The sequence below is a fragment of the Passer montanus genome, unplaced genomic scaffold, assembly GCF_014805655.1.
Source record: "Passer montanus isolate IOZ18808 unplaced genomic scaffold, ASM1480565v1 scaffold50, whole genome shotgun sequence".
Classification (NCBI taxonomy): domain Eukaryota; kingdom Metazoa; phylum Chordata; class Aves; order Passeriformes; family Passeridae; genus Passer; species Passer montanus.
Window position 1 is genome coordinate 4440134 of NW_024369930.1, and position 16754 is coordinate 4456887.

The 16754-nt window shown below is 39.4% G+C and overlaps 1 protein-coding gene across 12 annotated transcripts in view; it reads left to right on the top strand.

Annotated features, from left to right (window-relative positions):
- Positions 1-16754, top strand: part of MAGI2 (membrane associated guanylate kinase, WW and PDZ domain containing 2) — a 702519-nt gene that overhangs the window by 632807 nt on the left and 52958 nt on the right. For 8 of the 12 annotated variants that reach the window (XM_039723674.1, XM_039723676.1, XM_039723675.1 and 5 more), the window contains 3 exons: positions 4140-4332; positions 5284-5370; positions 7332-7580. In XM_039723674.1, the coding sequence (XP_039579608.1) occupies positions 4140-4332; positions 5284-5370; positions 7332-7580 (529 nt within the window). The remainder of the gene's footprint in view (positions 1-4139; positions 4333-5283; positions 5371-7331; positions 7581-16754) is intronic. The other 4 variants (XM_039723678.1, XM_039723679.1, XM_039723685.1 and 1 more) reach the window with 1 other exon arrangement.

Sequence of the window (16754 nt, forward strand, 5' to 3'; positions counted from 1 at the left end):
GCTTGTTGGGGGGGTTATGACAATCTCACAGGGCAAAATGCAGCTCAAATGCCTTATCTAAAAGATGATTATTTATATAAAACTGAATTATTTCAACTCATAGGACTAAGAGAAAACTCATGTAGAATATCTGATATTCTGGTAGTTCATATCCATAATACATACCAGAGGTGTGAGAGACTTGAGTCTCTCAGTCTGCTCAGCAGTCCAATAGAAAAGAAATTTTGAAGCAAGCCTTTTGCCCTGCAGCTGCATGCATTATGCACTGCAGTATGACTGAGGATCAGCTCTTTCTAGTGTCTCTTCAGCAAAGGACTGACCTGACTTTATTGTCTGAAGTCAAAGAGCCATAGCTGGGTATCAAGGGCAGAGATAAGCACCTTGCTATTTTTGGAGAGCAAGACCAAAAACGCTGCCCTCTGTGAAACACCCTCTAACACATTTCACTGTCCTGTTGAACAATTGCTCTCAGCCTGCCCTTAGCCTCAAGGTTGCTATCTCTGTTCCATGGTTTGCACATACAAAAGCATTTTTTCCCCAAGACTTATCAATCCAATGGGCTTTATGTGTCTTTGAAAACATTTCTCAAAGTCCCCAGAAGTTAAGAAGAGCCTAACTTGAAGGATTGTACAAGGCAAAAAGACACCTTCTTAGAATTAAGTGTTGCAGTGCTGAGGTTTTCAATTCTCAGTCCCTTGTGGTTGTCCATCTTGTTTTCACTGCTCAAATTTAACACCAATAAACACAACAGATGTACTCTTTTTAGTGTCCCTCTATTTCGTATTCAAAGTACAAGACTTCTTAACTCTGTTCTCTCTCCTGCACTGCTCCCCTGCCCCCCATGGACAGCCCACCTGCAGCCTCCCACTCCTTTCACCTCCAGAAAAGCAGAAGCAGTTTTTGCCTGTTCTCCAAACCCCTGCCTTTCCTATGAAACAAGAACTGAGAAGCTTTGAATTTTTTATTTCAGCTCTCCTGCTGTGCCGTCAGGTAACACAGAACAAAAGGAAGCTTTTGTCTTTGTGGTTTGATTTCTGAAAAGGAATATGGATTCTTCAGCATAAGGCAATAACTTTTTCAAAGAAGAATAATCCAAATAAAGTTACTTTAGAAAGATAATACTGACACTATAGAGGGACTGTAGCTTAGTTTCCTTCTAGTTATATCAGCTACCTGGCATCTTAGAAGGAGATGCTGCTGTACTATCACACTTTCCATATTTGTAAGCATAAAAATGCTTCTAAAAGAAAATACTTAAATTTATTGAGAAATTTCAAATATCAAGACTGTGAGTTGTGCAAGTTCAAATCACCTCTCAAGCCTTATAATATTGCACTACAACAGCTATTTATCACATTTCCCAGTAACTTGAGGATTTGGAGATTATCTGACTCTGTTATGGTGAATTATAATATTACTGAAAGGTTACAAAAACGCATAAATTGGAACTTCACTGAAGTTGCAAATTGCTGTCCCAAGGGGAGATTGTATTTTGCAGATGTTCCTGCAGCTCAAACTTAGAATCACAGGAACATATACATAATTTCACCTAGAGTTTTACCTTTTCAACATGGATGGGCTGTGATTTTTCTCAAAAATGTCAAGATATTTGTTTGTATTCTTTTTATTATCAGTGCCAAGATATATTCTAAGTATCTTTCTACATTTCTAAGACATAGATCTTCATAGAGCAAAATGTTAGGATAAGGCCATGCCTTGGGAAGTCCTATTTTAACAGTGATTAGACAGAATCCAGGATGATAGCTTGGATTTAGATATCACTGGCATTTAGAATTAGGTGAATTACCCTTTATGTGTATATACTTAAATTTTGCTATGTGCCTGTGAAGCTACTGTATTATATTCAGAAAACTAAAATACAAATTCAAATAATTGCCAAAAAATCACAAAGAAATTCATTATCAAAGCAGAACAACCTGTATAAATTAATAGACACAGGCTTTAATTTCAGTTTAGGCTCTGCCACAATCATCCTAATCCCAGAATTTGTCCTGTTTAATCTTAAACAATGGGAGAAACTTTTCTGTTTCTCTGCAACACACTCTTTATTTCTTACATGCCATCATCCTTCTCCTCATGCATTCAAAGCAATCTCATGCCTGTATGAAACTGCATTTCAGAGGTAATATAGTCCTGATATATATTTTTCCAATTTGTGCTTTACATGTAGAATTGATAACTATTATGGCAACTTCTCAGACATGAAACAAGAGCAGATACTGCACAAGAAACAAATGCAGACACAGAAAATGAAACAGTATGAAAATTAAGTTATTCTTGCTATTACATATACCAAATAATAGATACAGCAGCCATCATCTTGACAAACACACCTAGCGGGAATGTTTAAAGTATGAAATTTAAGTATGAAGTATCTGCTGTTTATGTTAGGAATCCAACAATGAGATGAGTAACACAATCACATTACATGGTGGACATGTGAAATATCAGCAATAATTACTTAGATCTAGAAAGAGTTATTCTAGTTTCCTGTGTATACTGATGACCTACCATGCTATGATCTGCATTTTGTTTTTAAAAGGTTAAAGATGCTTAAATTGTTTAATATTTTGTCAGAAAATTATGAAAAAACTGGAAATGTTCAACAAAACCAAAGGAGGAAGCTAATCCCTACAAGAGGGTTTATCACCCACCTTTTCTCAAAATAACTAGGAAGAAATTCTTACTCATGTGAGATGCCTAATTCTCAAATGTTTTGAGAATACTTTGTGGATATCTAACTAAAAGTAGCCTTGGAGAGCTTTTCTTCTGTCTAGTAAAGGAGCATAAATTCATATTTCATGGTTGAATTTTGCACAAAGTATTTTCCAAAGTTTTGAGGTATACTTTTTCACCATTTGAAGAACAAAATGGAGAACCTGAAACAGCCTCTCCAGCCACTCAGCCTAGCACTGCTTAACAGGACCCCAGGAACACCAGAAAGCAGGAAAAAGCTGCATCGTGATCTCTCTTTACTAAGTTGTGAAAGTAAAATTAAGCCAAAGGGAAGTGAAAAACTGGAGAAAATTCTCCAGGCTCCATAGGGGATTTCATTTAAACACTATGCTGAGATACTTGCAACTCTGCAGCTAAGACCACAAAAAACCACAGGCCCACCTGTGTGATTACCACATCTAGCCTTTGCAATTCATCATGAAAAGCAATGCTTTGTAGCTTTTATCTTTTATTATTAAAAGCAGATTGTCACATGGCATGTCATATCCATAATTTTGTGCTCACTCTCAGACTGAAAAAGAGAACAAAAAATTTGAAACACACTCTGTGAATACTTTAATATTCTTTCAAAGAAAGCAGGTTTTGTTTTAATCAATCTCAACTGTTCTACCAGTTATTCCATGGGGAAAATATATATGTCTTCTTCTATGAAATTATGTGAAATTATCTGCGTAGAAGGTGGAGAAAGTCATTACAAGGTTTTGGACAAATTTTTTTACTAGTTTGTAAGTCCCATACAAACTACGTTTAAATGTCAATTTAGGAAAATAACATCTGCCCAGAACAAGCTGACATTTTTTCCTCTTTTTTCCATTTTAACCAAGCACTGCCTGAGCAATCATTCATTAAGAGTAATAACATTTAATATAGTACTTCTTTTCCCCTAAAGAGTCCCAAAGCGAACTCTGTGTAGTGGGGTCACTCCCACTGTGACCTCAGGTGTATGACTCCAAGTGCTTAAATCACACAGCAGTGAAGAACCTTTGATAAGAAATACACAGACTTGATAATTTTAAATAAAAAATCCTTACATGGAATTAATCTTTTTAAGTCTTTGTTATAACATAGTCTGTAGAAACTCAACACTCCTTAGAGGCAGATTATCTTGATTTGAACATATCAAGAAGAACTCAAATTAGGATTCTCTGGTGTATCTCTCCTGTGCAGGTAGAAAACACCTTACCTTCTTACCAAAGAGGAGGAAGCATCTTCAGTCATACCCACGAGAGGACAAGCAGAGCTTTCAGGCACACACAGACCTCTTCACTTTGCTAAATCACTAGTGTAATTTCACAAGAAAGAGCAAATCACTGCAATATTCATGTCACTAAACTGGAGGCTAAGTGTAATATATGACAGGATTTTGTTTCTTTGCTGCCTAGATTCTCATCGGAGCAGTGATTGCCATGGGCTCAGCAGACCGAGATGGCCGTCTCCATCCTGGTGATGAGCTGGTGTACGTAGATGGGATTCCAGTGGCCGGCAAAACCCACCGATACGTGATTGATCTTATGCATAACGCCGCCCGAAACGGGCAGGTGAACCTTACTGTGAGGAGAAAGGTGCTACCCACGGGTGAGTGAAGGGAAAAACAGATCCCAGTGCTGGCAGCAAAAACTGGTGCTGTTTTAAAATAATAGAGGAAATCAAAGTGAATGTTTGTGTCATTTTGAGGAAAGAGTTATTGTGAATATGTGTCCCTTGTTCCTCTGACAAAAACAACTGAGTGTTGTTTCCTTCAGAAGTGGAAACATACTGGCAACCCTGGTGTGGTGATCATAAGTGCTCTGGGTTTGTTCCATGCTGTCTTGGTCTGTGCTGTCTCCTTTTGTCCACTTTTGGAACTAAACATTCACCTAAGTTAAAGCCATTTGAGCTGACTGTGTCAATAAGAGAAAGGCTCAAAGACTGTTAACTGTTTCAGTGCAGGAACTCATTTCACTCTTATATGTGTTAAAAGCCCATTTCTGGTCACACTGATGTCATCGGGAATTCCCCACTGAACTGCAATGCAAGCTGGCTGAAAATCTTCTGTAGGGCACAAGGGCTGGATTCTTCTGTCAAGCAGACATATTCAGAAAATGAACCTAAGCCACTATGAAATATTTGTAGTAAATTAGATGTTTAGACTGACTCAGTCTCAATTGCCGAAAAACATCGGAACCATGAAAAATGTGTGTGGCAGCATCTATTAAAGCTTTAATGGGAGAATTTGATGACCTTCTATTACAACCATTGCTTGCTTGAGGAAAGAAGTTTATTTAAGAACTTTTAAAACATTTTTGGTGAGTACACTTGTCTGAGGTACCAGAAATGAGCAAAACCACATTCCCAGCCTGTCCTGTCTTCTGCCTGCCCGCGCCCTAGATCCACTGTCACTGCCTGCGCCGTTCCCCTTCGCTCCTGTGCCAAAAAAGCCGCCCTCCCACTCACCTTCGTCTTCGCAGTCCCCCTCCCACTGCGGCACCGCAGCTCCCTGCCAGCCGTGCTCCTGCAGGACTGACTTTCTTCTGTTACTGACTCCAGAGTCCTCCAGCCAGAAAGGTGCCCCCGCGCCTGGTGCGACGCCCCCTCGCAGCTCCCCCAGCGCGAGGAAAATGGCCAATAACCAAGGTAATACCGCCAAGGCCTCGCCGGCAGCACCGCGACAGCGCCGCGCGCACCGCAGGCAACGCTGGCACAGAGCGGGTGCCAGCCTTCACTGCTGCTCCTGAAATATTAAACCTCTACTAGCCACTCTGGGCTCCTGGTGCAGACAGTAAGCAAGCTGGTAAAACACCTGAAGTTATTCTTGGGCCTTGAGAGTGCCACACCAGGGAATGTGGCGTGTAGCTCATGAATGTTTAAGGATTTCAGGAGCTGAACAGGATTTTAATGTGGTGCGTTACAACATAAGCTTTGTGGAAAAATTTAAAACTGGTGTTGGGCGTGACTGAAAAATGCTGTGCTGATACATCAGGGCAATTGATTTCATGGGAATTTCTCACTAGCATGAATGCATACAACAGAGGGATCTGGGGTTTTCCTTACCTGTCTGTAGCTGATGTACATATCTTAACCCTCATCTGGAATTACCATTTTGTACATATACTTACCCAGATCTGGAACAGAAAATCACAATTCACAAGATCTGGAAAACAATTTGATTAGGAAAATGTGATTTTTGGATTGAAATACCATTTTTTCATAGGCAGGAGCAAAATGTAATTTTTATGATGAGTATCTATTGCACAGTTGACGGTCAAATAGCCATTTAAGTTTTTCCTCCTTTATCACTATTTTCCTATATTTAATGGCATTCGGTTGCATTCTTTCATAGCCAAGCCAGCTCTTGCTCATGCTACAAGAGAATTTCCTTTCTGTTGCAGCCATACTGACATAAACAATATTCAACTTTCTGAAACACGACAGCCAGAAAATGAGAACGCTCTTGTCACTGACTAGGGCATTTAGTTGCAGATTTGGTTCAATAACTCTTAGATATTTTCAGGAGTATAATAATTGTTTGTTTTTCTTCCTCTTTATACTCTCTAATTACTTTATTTCATAGTTGCAGAAGGACTGCTAAAGGACACACCTGACTGAGAAAACAACAGCTTGTCCTTGGATGCTGTTTATTTTATTAATATATACACACACTGAAGATCTAATTTGCAAACTCTCTATCTAGGATGTATGTGTATATGTGGGAGCTCCTCACGTGTTCAGTAAAATTACTCTGCCACTGTTGCTGTTCCAAACAGAAAATATAATACTTACATTTATCTGAAATTTCTGTATTAAAACTGTCAATAAATGCTGATTTGTGTAAACAACTTAGATCTGCAAAGAATATAAATTTTTTTTTCCCATCTGGAAGTGTAAATTTACTGTTTTCAATTGCCAAAATGCTCACACTAAAAAATGCGTAATCCCACAAGTTTTAACTTGTTTCATCTTCTTGTTACTGTAAAGGAATACTAAAGTGTACATGGACTCCATTTTCAGTTCTGCCCTTTTGAACTTGCTAAACAAGAGCATCTCCAAACCTTTAAATGACCACTGCTTCTGCCAAGACACCCACAGAAAAACTACTTGTGATGATTTTTCATTGTATAACAGCTCTGGTCTTTGAACATTTTTCAAACAAACTAATCAACTTGTAAGAAGAACATTATGCAGCTAATCCTAATTACTCTGTTAGCTCCCTGCTTAAATTCTTGTAATCCAAACACAAATAATTTTTTATTGGATTAGACGGTCACATTTTCCTCTTGATGACAGATCTACCAGCAGACAAGGGAATAGCGCTTGTAATGCTTTTGCAATCCAGATAGACACTGTTTCTTACTTTCCTCTCTTGTAGCTAGTGTAGAAGTCAGTGTTCATGCTTGCTTTATCTGATTGCCCTTGAATGTTCTGCATAATTGTGTAGATTCCTGTCTCTCTACATCTATTACAGCTCCTAGTTTAACCCTTGGGGTAGTCTGGTCTGTAGACAGTCAGCTGTACTCACGTTGCATTAGCAAATGTACTGTAAGTCACAGAGCCGCTGAGCAAGTCAGGCTGTGACACTGGTGTGATTTATGTTGTAGGAGAACCCTGCCCAGAGAATGGCAGAAGCCCAGGCTCGGTGTCCACGCACCACAGCTCCCCAAGAAGTGACTACACCACTTATGCCAACAGCAACCACGCGGTCTCCAGCAGCACCGCCACACCCCCCGAGGGCTTCGCGTCGCACAGCCTGCAGACCAGCGACGTGGTCATCCACCGCAAGGAGAACGAGGGCTTCGGCTTCGTCATCATCAGCTCCCTCAACAGGCCCGAGTCTGGGGCCACGATTAGTAAGTAAATCACGTCTTTCAGTTCATATTTCTCTAAGTTTGCCCCAAATTAAAAAAATACCCCACACCAGTAGTTAATTTAAACCTATCTGGTAATAATTTATCACAGCAGAGATTTAAACTGAAGACACTCTCAATGTTTATTCAGAGGCACTGCTTGTTTTGCCTTCAACAAAACCAAAGTTTATTCTGGCCTCTGGAGCCCTGTGCTTCCCACACTTCTTTGACTATCAGAGTAATAGAGGATTCACTCACAAACTAGATTTTCTCTGTTGCTATGTCTCAAAGAGACACTGTAAGTAACAATTAGGGTTATGTGAATAAATTATTCTCCTACATGCAACTGAATTAGCCTTTTTTTTAATAAATCGAGACGAAGTTCAGCAAGTTGAAAAAAGCTTAGATCACAGCAAATCCTGTGACAATAGCTTTCCAATTATGGGACTGCAGAAGCAACTGGAAGTTGGTAGAACTTGTTAGATGCAGGTGCAGAGAGGCTGATTTAACTGGGTGGAGTATAGACAGCATAAAAATTACAGCTGAGTGCAGGGGATAGATGTATCTCACTGTAGTACTCAGGTTTACAAGATCTGCCCTTAATAATTCTAGCTCCCTTTCTGCTCAGAGAACCAATTTTCTCTGTGGGTCAATTTTATTGCTTTAATATAGGCATCTGGTGCCACTTGAGCTGTCCTGGGTACATCTAGGGAGAGGTCAGACAGGTGTGACACAGGACCTACAGAAGACTCAAACACAGGTAGTGGCAGCTGGAGGCACAGGGGCACCTTTGGTTCTTTCCAATGACATTTAACCCAATGAGAACTGAGTCCCGTGGAGGAAGGAAGCAAAAAAGGCTTTATATTGAGAGACATCCACACACCCCACCAAATAATGTTAACCACAGCTGAAAAACCAAAAGTGAGAAGATTTATAATTTTGCAAGTTGAAGCCTAATACAATGCTTTCCCTACACTAAATTACGTTTTGAAGGAGCTGTTCTTTTGCCTGAAACTGGTTCCTGACAAAATAAAATCACAATTTCAACTTCAAGGCCAGATATCACTCTTCTAAATTCATACCTGAAAAGCAGCTAAGAGATTACTGGGAAAACTTTATCTCACAATAGCAAATTACCTCAGAAAACTTTTTTGCAGTATTTCATGATCACGCAATTATTAAAAGAGTTGCTTTTCATGCTACCTCAGCTGAATTTTAAAACTCCATGATTGCTGGAATTAATATTGTAACAAAACCATGGCTAATTAGCCTCATGGGACTCTTGAGTTTTCACATTACTGAATATAATAGCCAAAGAACAGGAAGTTCTTTGCAGAAGATCAGAAAAGAAAAAAATGATCAGTTGTGGTACATACATGTTAATCGGTTAAGTCAGTCATGTTTTTTCAAGAAAATTATTTTATAGAGAGAATTTGTGGTTGGGGAAGATAGAGAGGGAAAGGGGAGAGAAAGAGAAAATGCTCAAGCAACCAAAAATTCTCTGACTGGAATAGTCTCTTAAAGACTACAGACCCAGGCTCAAGATCCTGCTTTGCCTCTTACTCTCCAACATGTTCTCTCAGTACTTTTCTTTCCCCACAAGCAGCTGTGCAAGTAGTCATTTTGACGCTCAGTTGAACACCTCCAATAGTAAAGGGAAATGACAGCCTGCTGTGGAAGTGACAAGAGAATTTAATCAAGTAATAATTGCATTGAATTCCAGTGAACCCCAAATGTACCAAATCCTAAGTTTACAGGAACAGTGAACAAAAAATTACATTTCCTGTACACAGTGACAGAAAAGAGGAGAAAATACCCTTACTATATTAATTCTGTTACAAAACTGTAGTAGGAAAAAAACCTGAAAATTCCATCATCTGTCATCAGTTGTGAAAAAAATCTAAAAATTATTGATTCTTTCTAGAGTAAGAGAGGTTATTTTCTTTACTTAATATTTACTTGGGTGAAGTAATTTAAACTGAATTAACAGGAGCATAGCCAGTAGATTGAGGGAAATTATTGTCCCCTTTTACTCAATACTCACTGGCATCCATTCAGAATACAGCATCTAAGTTTTGGGCCCTTTGATAGAACAGGGAAACTCTCCTGAAATACATTTTATCTTGAAATAACACAAAATCCTTTTACTGAAATGCACAATCAGGGGTAGTAAGCATACCAACAGTAGGAAAATATCAAATGGATATAGGAAGTGCAATGTCCAAAATATATGTTAATCACTATAAAAATGTGGACCTGCATGGCACCATGCTAGATCCTCCTTCTGATGGCAGCAATATCTTAATTGGGTGAAATATTGTGCTCTGGTTCCTGTGTCCCTTGTTTCAGAAGCAGTGCACTTGTTGCCCGCTCCTGTATCCCCATGTGGGACAGAATGATGTTATGCAGACATGCATGTACAGAGCAATGTTAATGTTGTAATTGCAAAGCAATTCTGAAAAATTCAAAATGGGCAAAATAGGTCAAAAGAGAGCATCATGTAGTGCCAGACACTGTTAGGAGGAGCAGCTCCCAGGAAGTTGTCTCACTGGGAGCATCCTCAGGGCAAAGTGAGGAATTCCTTTGATTTAAGAATGTTTATTTCAATAACTCTAGTCCCTCCTCTACTTTCTTGCAAAAGCAAAAGACTTGAGGTCTTGGAAGAATAAGTATCATCACCACTATTACTCAGGAAGGCAATTAATTATGCACTGACAGTATTTTCCTTGCTGTTGAAATCACACTTACAAAGTGTATTTTACAGTCCAACAGATTACAACAGCTCCTGTGGAGAACCAGAGCAAGCACTTGTGTCACCAGGTGCATGTGCTTCAAGCACTGCTAAAACTGAAGCAGTCATTCCAGCACGGCTGCTCCTGGCTGCAGAGCTGCAGGTTCATTAATTTGCTGCTTTGCAGTTAGCCTGAAGCTGAAGGGGTTGCACAAAAGCTGTCCTGCTTGCCAGGAGAGTTTGCTCTGTCTGTGCAGCTGGAGGACCAGCCCATGAAGTCACAGTAGCAGTGCCCCAGCTGTCTCAAATCCCTTTTCCACCCTCTGGTGGGGTGTGGGCTGCACTGCTCCCACACAGCCTTTTAGGAGTGCTTCATGCTCCTTCTGACCTGAGAATGAGCCGTGAAAGGTTCAGCAGCTCCCAGTACTAGAGATGGGACTCTTTTTACAAGAGTTTTAGGGTCCGGGTCACCTTTTCTCTCGGTATGGTTTGCAAGGAATTTGTTGTTACACTTGGTTTGTGGGCCTGCCTTTGCCATGCAGAAATTTTCAAAATACTAAATGCTGGTTTTTTACTATTGATAGACACAGAGTGAGGGCAACTACAGCCAGAATTAGGAAACACACTATTTTTCACATGTTGTGATGGGCAGCACTGAAATAGCTGTCAGTTTGATAAATTAACATTAAGTACTTTTGAGTCAGCCTTTAGATATGAATGTCATTTTTCCTTATGGTACTTGCTTAAACATCCAGTCCTTGTGGCACACTTATTTTTTTGTGTCTGTAATGGTAGAAATTTTGTTTTCCCTTTGTCAAAGCATTGCTTGGGATGTTCTCTAATCCAGCAGAGGGGATTATCTTGCACTGAACTATGGTTCTGATGCGGGGAGATCAGGAGTGGAAAACGAATGACAAGGATTGAATGAAGAGATTTTACAGGGCAAAGCAGGGGCATGGAAAAGGTCAGCCATGCTTCAAAACTGCATCAGTAAAAGGAGATAAAGTGGATAAATAAAGAGCTGTGCTTGAGTGGTATATCCAGGAGCAAGTCATTTTGCCTAGTGCAGCATGCAGAAGATCTTGGAGTGCTAAGAGATTAAGAAAAGAAAATACACCTGTCCAGGCTCCTGACCTATTTCTAACGAAAGGATTAACTTCCACTGCCTCTAAAATATACTATTGTGCCTTCCCCAGATCCTGTTCCAACATTAAAGAGGAATGTGGCTCTCATCCCTTCTCCACACATGAGAAATTACAGCTGAAATACTTAAATTTAAGTAATTAATCTACACTTTGCATTACATTTAGGGAAGTATTTTTAGGGTAATTTTAGATAATTTCACTATCTGCAGCCTATGGAAAAGCACTTGCAGTCTTCTGGAAGTGCCCAGAATGAGATTCCTGTCCCAGAGTTTTATGGAGCAAACTTGTCCCTGCCTACTTCATATCTTCTTGCTACTTTTACTTTTTCTGTTTGGGATGCAGCTTCATCTAGAATAAGTATTTGTGATCCCCTGTAAATCTCTTTTCATTGTAATTTTTTTAAGAGAGAAACCATGTGTTGTAAAGAGACCTTGTTAACTTGCAACTTCCAATGAAGTTGGAAAATTGGCAATATTTCCAGGAATTTTACTGTAGCAGGTACTGTCAATTAGTGCAGTTATAAAGTGTAAACAAACCGAAAATACAGGCCTAATCAATAATAAAAAAATTTCAAAAAATTAAAGACTGTGCATTCTTGTTATTATCTTCCTCCTGCTTTGCAAAAGAGGACTTGTAGATTTAATTTGCCCCTACACTGCATGTGCCAGTGCCTGCTGGGTTTTGAAAACAGGATAAAACAGAGTCTAATGAAGGAAGTTTCTTTCATTTCTCAAAACATACAGTCTTAACTAAAAAACATAAACCCAATATAAGCCTCTGCTGACTGCAGAAAACAGCATTCTAGGTCCCATTCAGCACAGCGTTTCTTTAAACTCCTTACAGTTTAGAGATAAAAAAGAGTTTATCAATCAGTGATAGCTGTGTGATCTCAGTAATTCTCAGTAATTTCACCTGTGCTTTTCCTGGGTGAGATTGTGGTTGGGGACACAATTTTATGTGACCAATCTTCAAATTCTAAAGGATACAGAGCTTTGGAAATTAGGATGTCTGTCTACCCCACCTAGGACATTTTTGGAGCATAGCAGTGAAAACCCACCCACAGTGTGCATCCCCCATGGAAGATATTTGCAGTTTGTGGGCAAGGAATCTGGATTCTCATTTCTATGAGCTATGACACTCAGGTTTAAGCTGTTCTGCCTCTCCAGCTACAAAAGCACACTTTCTAAGTATGGTTAAGAGATAGTTAAACATGCAGCTGAAAGAAAGTTCTATGTGATTTAGTTTCTCAAATCAACATAAGCAATTATCATAGTTAAATAACCTTAAGGGGTCAAATATAATCAAAATACATTGCTGCAGTTTGCAGGCATGAAATATTCAATTGTCTATTTGATATTTTTTGGAGATAAATAATGGAGGAACTTAACTGCATTACTTCCCTCTCTAGGTGATTTCTGTCCTCCAGCGTATTTCTGAATACATAATTTGGACCTACAGGTGCTGCTCATGTATTTTCAAAGATGGGTTTTTTCTTAGCAAAACCCATCAAGAAAACGAAGGTTTTTCTAATAATTCCACAGGGCCCACTTTGCTTTCATTAGAAGTGTGAATTAAAGTCTATAAGTTCTATTATTTTCTCTTAGATCTTCAGCTTTCTAAGGTATGTGCACTCCTTCCCACTTAGCTTCTTATGCCTGTGCTATGCAAGCAAATATGCTTCATGTCAGCACAAAATGGGATGCTTCCATTCAATTTAGAAGATTCATTAATCTTCTAAAGCAAAGGGATTATTTTCACATGCAAGTATGCAGCATGCATACTATTTCTATTTTCCAAATAAGTGTCACATAAAATATCCTATCAATATCAGGAAAATATTTTTAGCCCTGATGGAAAGTCCACCATACTCAAGATTTCAAAAATTTCGATTTTTCTATAGCAATGAAATTACAGCTGTTTATATTTAATATATTCTTCCAATTAAAATCTGATATGCTGGAGCCTGCCAGTTGAATGAAAACCTTTGCATGTTTGGAGAATTGAGAATATAATAAATATTCATTTGATCACTGTGTAACATTGAAAAGGACAGCTGGCTCAGGGAGGCTCATTTGCTTGGCTTACTGTCTATATCTGTTAACATTAGAAAACATTGCAAGAATTTATCTGCCAGAGGGTTTTAATAGATAAAGCAGAGGTTTGATTTTTTTTTTTTCCCCTTAACTGATACTTTATGACATTTAGCTACTATATAGAAGGAAAAAACTGGAGAGTTGCAGTCTAAAAATCATAGTCTCAACAGTCGTGTGTAGAAGGACTAAATAGATGAAAAAAAATTACTGACGTAAATCAGAAAAGCCTTGTATATGATAATGTTTTCTTAGAATCCACTCTTTTTAGCTTGTGGGCCTTTCAAATGAGGAGAAATTATTTTAATATTCAAAAAGCAAGAGGCTTAGAGATATATCAGTCTTACTGAGATTATTCATCAGTGGTCTGGGTGAAAGGACAGAGTGTACCCTCAGAAAGTTAGCTGATGTTACAAAACTGGCAGGAGAGGCTGATACACCTGAAAGCTCTGCTGGCCAGACCTGGGCAGTCTAGAGAGTTGTGGGGACAGGAGCCTAATGAGGTTCAAACAGGCAAATGCAAGGTATGGCATTGAGAGAGGAATAAACCCAGGCACCAGCACAGGCTGGGGCTGACTTGTGGAAAGCAGCTCTGTGGAGATGGACCTGGGGGTCCTGCTGGACAGCAAGCTGCCCATGGGCTGGCACTGTGTCCCTGTGGCCAAGAAGCATAGTGGTGTCCTGGGGAGCATTAGGAAGAGCATTGCCAGCAGGTCAAGGGAGCTGATCCTGTCCCTCAACCATAGTGGGGCCACATCTCGGGTGCTGCATCCAGTTCTGGGCTCCTTAGCCATGAAAGTCATGAAGTGACTGGGGAGGGCCGGTGAAGTGCTAAGGGGTGGTAGCAGGATGAAGCCGACAGGGTAATAATGAGCATTGACTCCATGATTGGAGTCATCAGCCAGAAGGCTGATCAATTGCTTTATTCTCTAGCCTATATTAAACCATACTTATTAACAAGCTTGTAACCCTTACAGACAGTCTGATACAGCTTTGACCTCATTGGTCAATCAATCCAAACACCAGTGTCCAATTAAGAAATGACCCTTTGGTAAACAAATCTCCATAACATATTCCACATGTGCACAACAACAGGTGCAGCAAGCACCTGTTTCTCATTCTTTTCTCCGAGCTTCTCTCAGCTTCTCACATCTTCCCAGGAAAATCCTGTGACAGCTGTGTCCTCTCTGTTCAGAGGATATGTGATTACCACACTAGGGGGGTGATTAGGGAACAGGAACATCTCTCTCAGAAGAAAGGCTGAGAGAACTGGGCCTGTTCCACCTTGAGAAGAGGTGGCTGACAGGGGCTCTTACCATACAAATATCTTAAGGATGGGTGTCAAGAGAGTAGAGCCAAACAATGGGCATTTGGAAAAAAATGAAACACAGAAAGTTCATTCTGAAAATCTTCTTTCCTTTGAGAGTGACTGTGCACTGGACCAGGCCCCAAAAGGTGGGGAAGTCTCCTTCTCTGGAGATATTCAAAACCCATGAGACTCAATTCTGTGCAATTTTCTCTGACTAAACATGCTGCAGCAGGAGGTTGAACTATGTGATCTCCAGACATCCCTCCAAACACCCTTCTGTGTTTCTGTGATAGATGGTGTTAGAAACAGTATCTGTATTCAGCAACTGCTCTGGGTTTGTGCCCAGCTGACCCAAGCATATGGACACTTGGGTAAAATGACAAAAAATTTGTTCTCTCTTCTGTGACATGGAGGTGTGGTAAGGATATTAATTTGAATCATGGAGAGCAAAAGTGAGTGATATTTATCAAATAAAAATATAGAGAAAAGTGTAACTTTCTGAAAGCAGACCTTATCCACTTTCTAAATGCAAAGATTTCCTTTAAGTCATTTTGTCTTTACATTTTTTATTTAAATTTTTCTTCAATTAGCTAAGAGCTAATCACTGCAGGATTAAATACATTCAGAGACAGCCTCAGCTGCTGCATGCCAACTCTGGGTCAGTTTGTGTTGTAATGCTATAAATATCTGAGCAAGATTTAGGAGGTGAGATTAATGACTTCAAATATCAGAGAAGATTTGGTGCTCTCAGGATTCAAATCTTCCCCAAGTCAAATTTTGAAAATTTTGAAAAATACTCTGCAATAAAATAACATTCTATTGTAAGATCTTTTGTTAGATAAGGTTTCTGCAGCATTGCTACTCTCTGCTAGATTATTTGGGGTCTAGGATTATGCCTTCTGTCTTGGAAGTATTTATTTTATTTTAAGGTAGATATCCAACTATATTATTCCTGAGTATCACATTTTGCATGACTTGATAGTACTAGAGAAAAAGACCCTCTATATCTATTTTGAAGGGCTGTGTGGTTTGTGTACATATAAATTCATTCTTACTAATTTCTCATATTTTCAACAGTTAAAACATATGTATTAATCGTGTTTACAGTAATTTTTCCCTTGCAGTCTCTTTCATTGTGTAGTCTGAGAGAACCAAGAAATTAATTGTTCTACAAAGGGGCAGGTTGTTTTGTACATTCACTTTTAGCAAAATCAATGGGTTTCGTGAAAAAAAGTCACAAATCCAAGTCTCTCTGTATAGCCTGCTAATATTGAATGCTGCCCAGGTAACTCAGTGTTTTGAAATAAGTGGATCAGTTCTCTGCAAAGTCTCATCCAGGCACAGCCTGCCACTCTTCAATATATACATATGTTTGGAGAACAGCTTGTGGTGAATTGTTAAAAGAGGCATGAATAGTTCAGTAAAAATTTTAAGGGTGATAGGAAACATTTACCACTAGTCAGGCAGTTTGGGACTTCATTTAAAAGGTTACATCATTAAATGCTCTGCTCAGATAAAAATAAGACCCTGAAGACGCAATTTAGAAAGAAAAAAAGTATCATATGTTAACAAAACCCTAATTAAATGCCAGACATGGGAGGTTTCTTTCCAAGAAGAGATCAGCCATGCTGGGAGAGACCAAGTAGCCAGAGAGCTCCTTGTTATCCCTTTGCTGTGACCAGCAGCAGAGAGGACAGCACACACAGCAGACAAGACCTTTCCCAGGCATTGTGTCAGCTTTTACAGCCAAGATTTTCTGATTTAATCAGCAATGTGTCCACTCCCATAAATTGCTCTAATGCCTTTTTGAATCCTTTTATTCTTCTCCTGCCCCTCCAGAAGGTTGCCGCAAATTCTCTTTTGGAAGGTGTGGACAAGTGAGTTCATGGACAACTCCTTTGA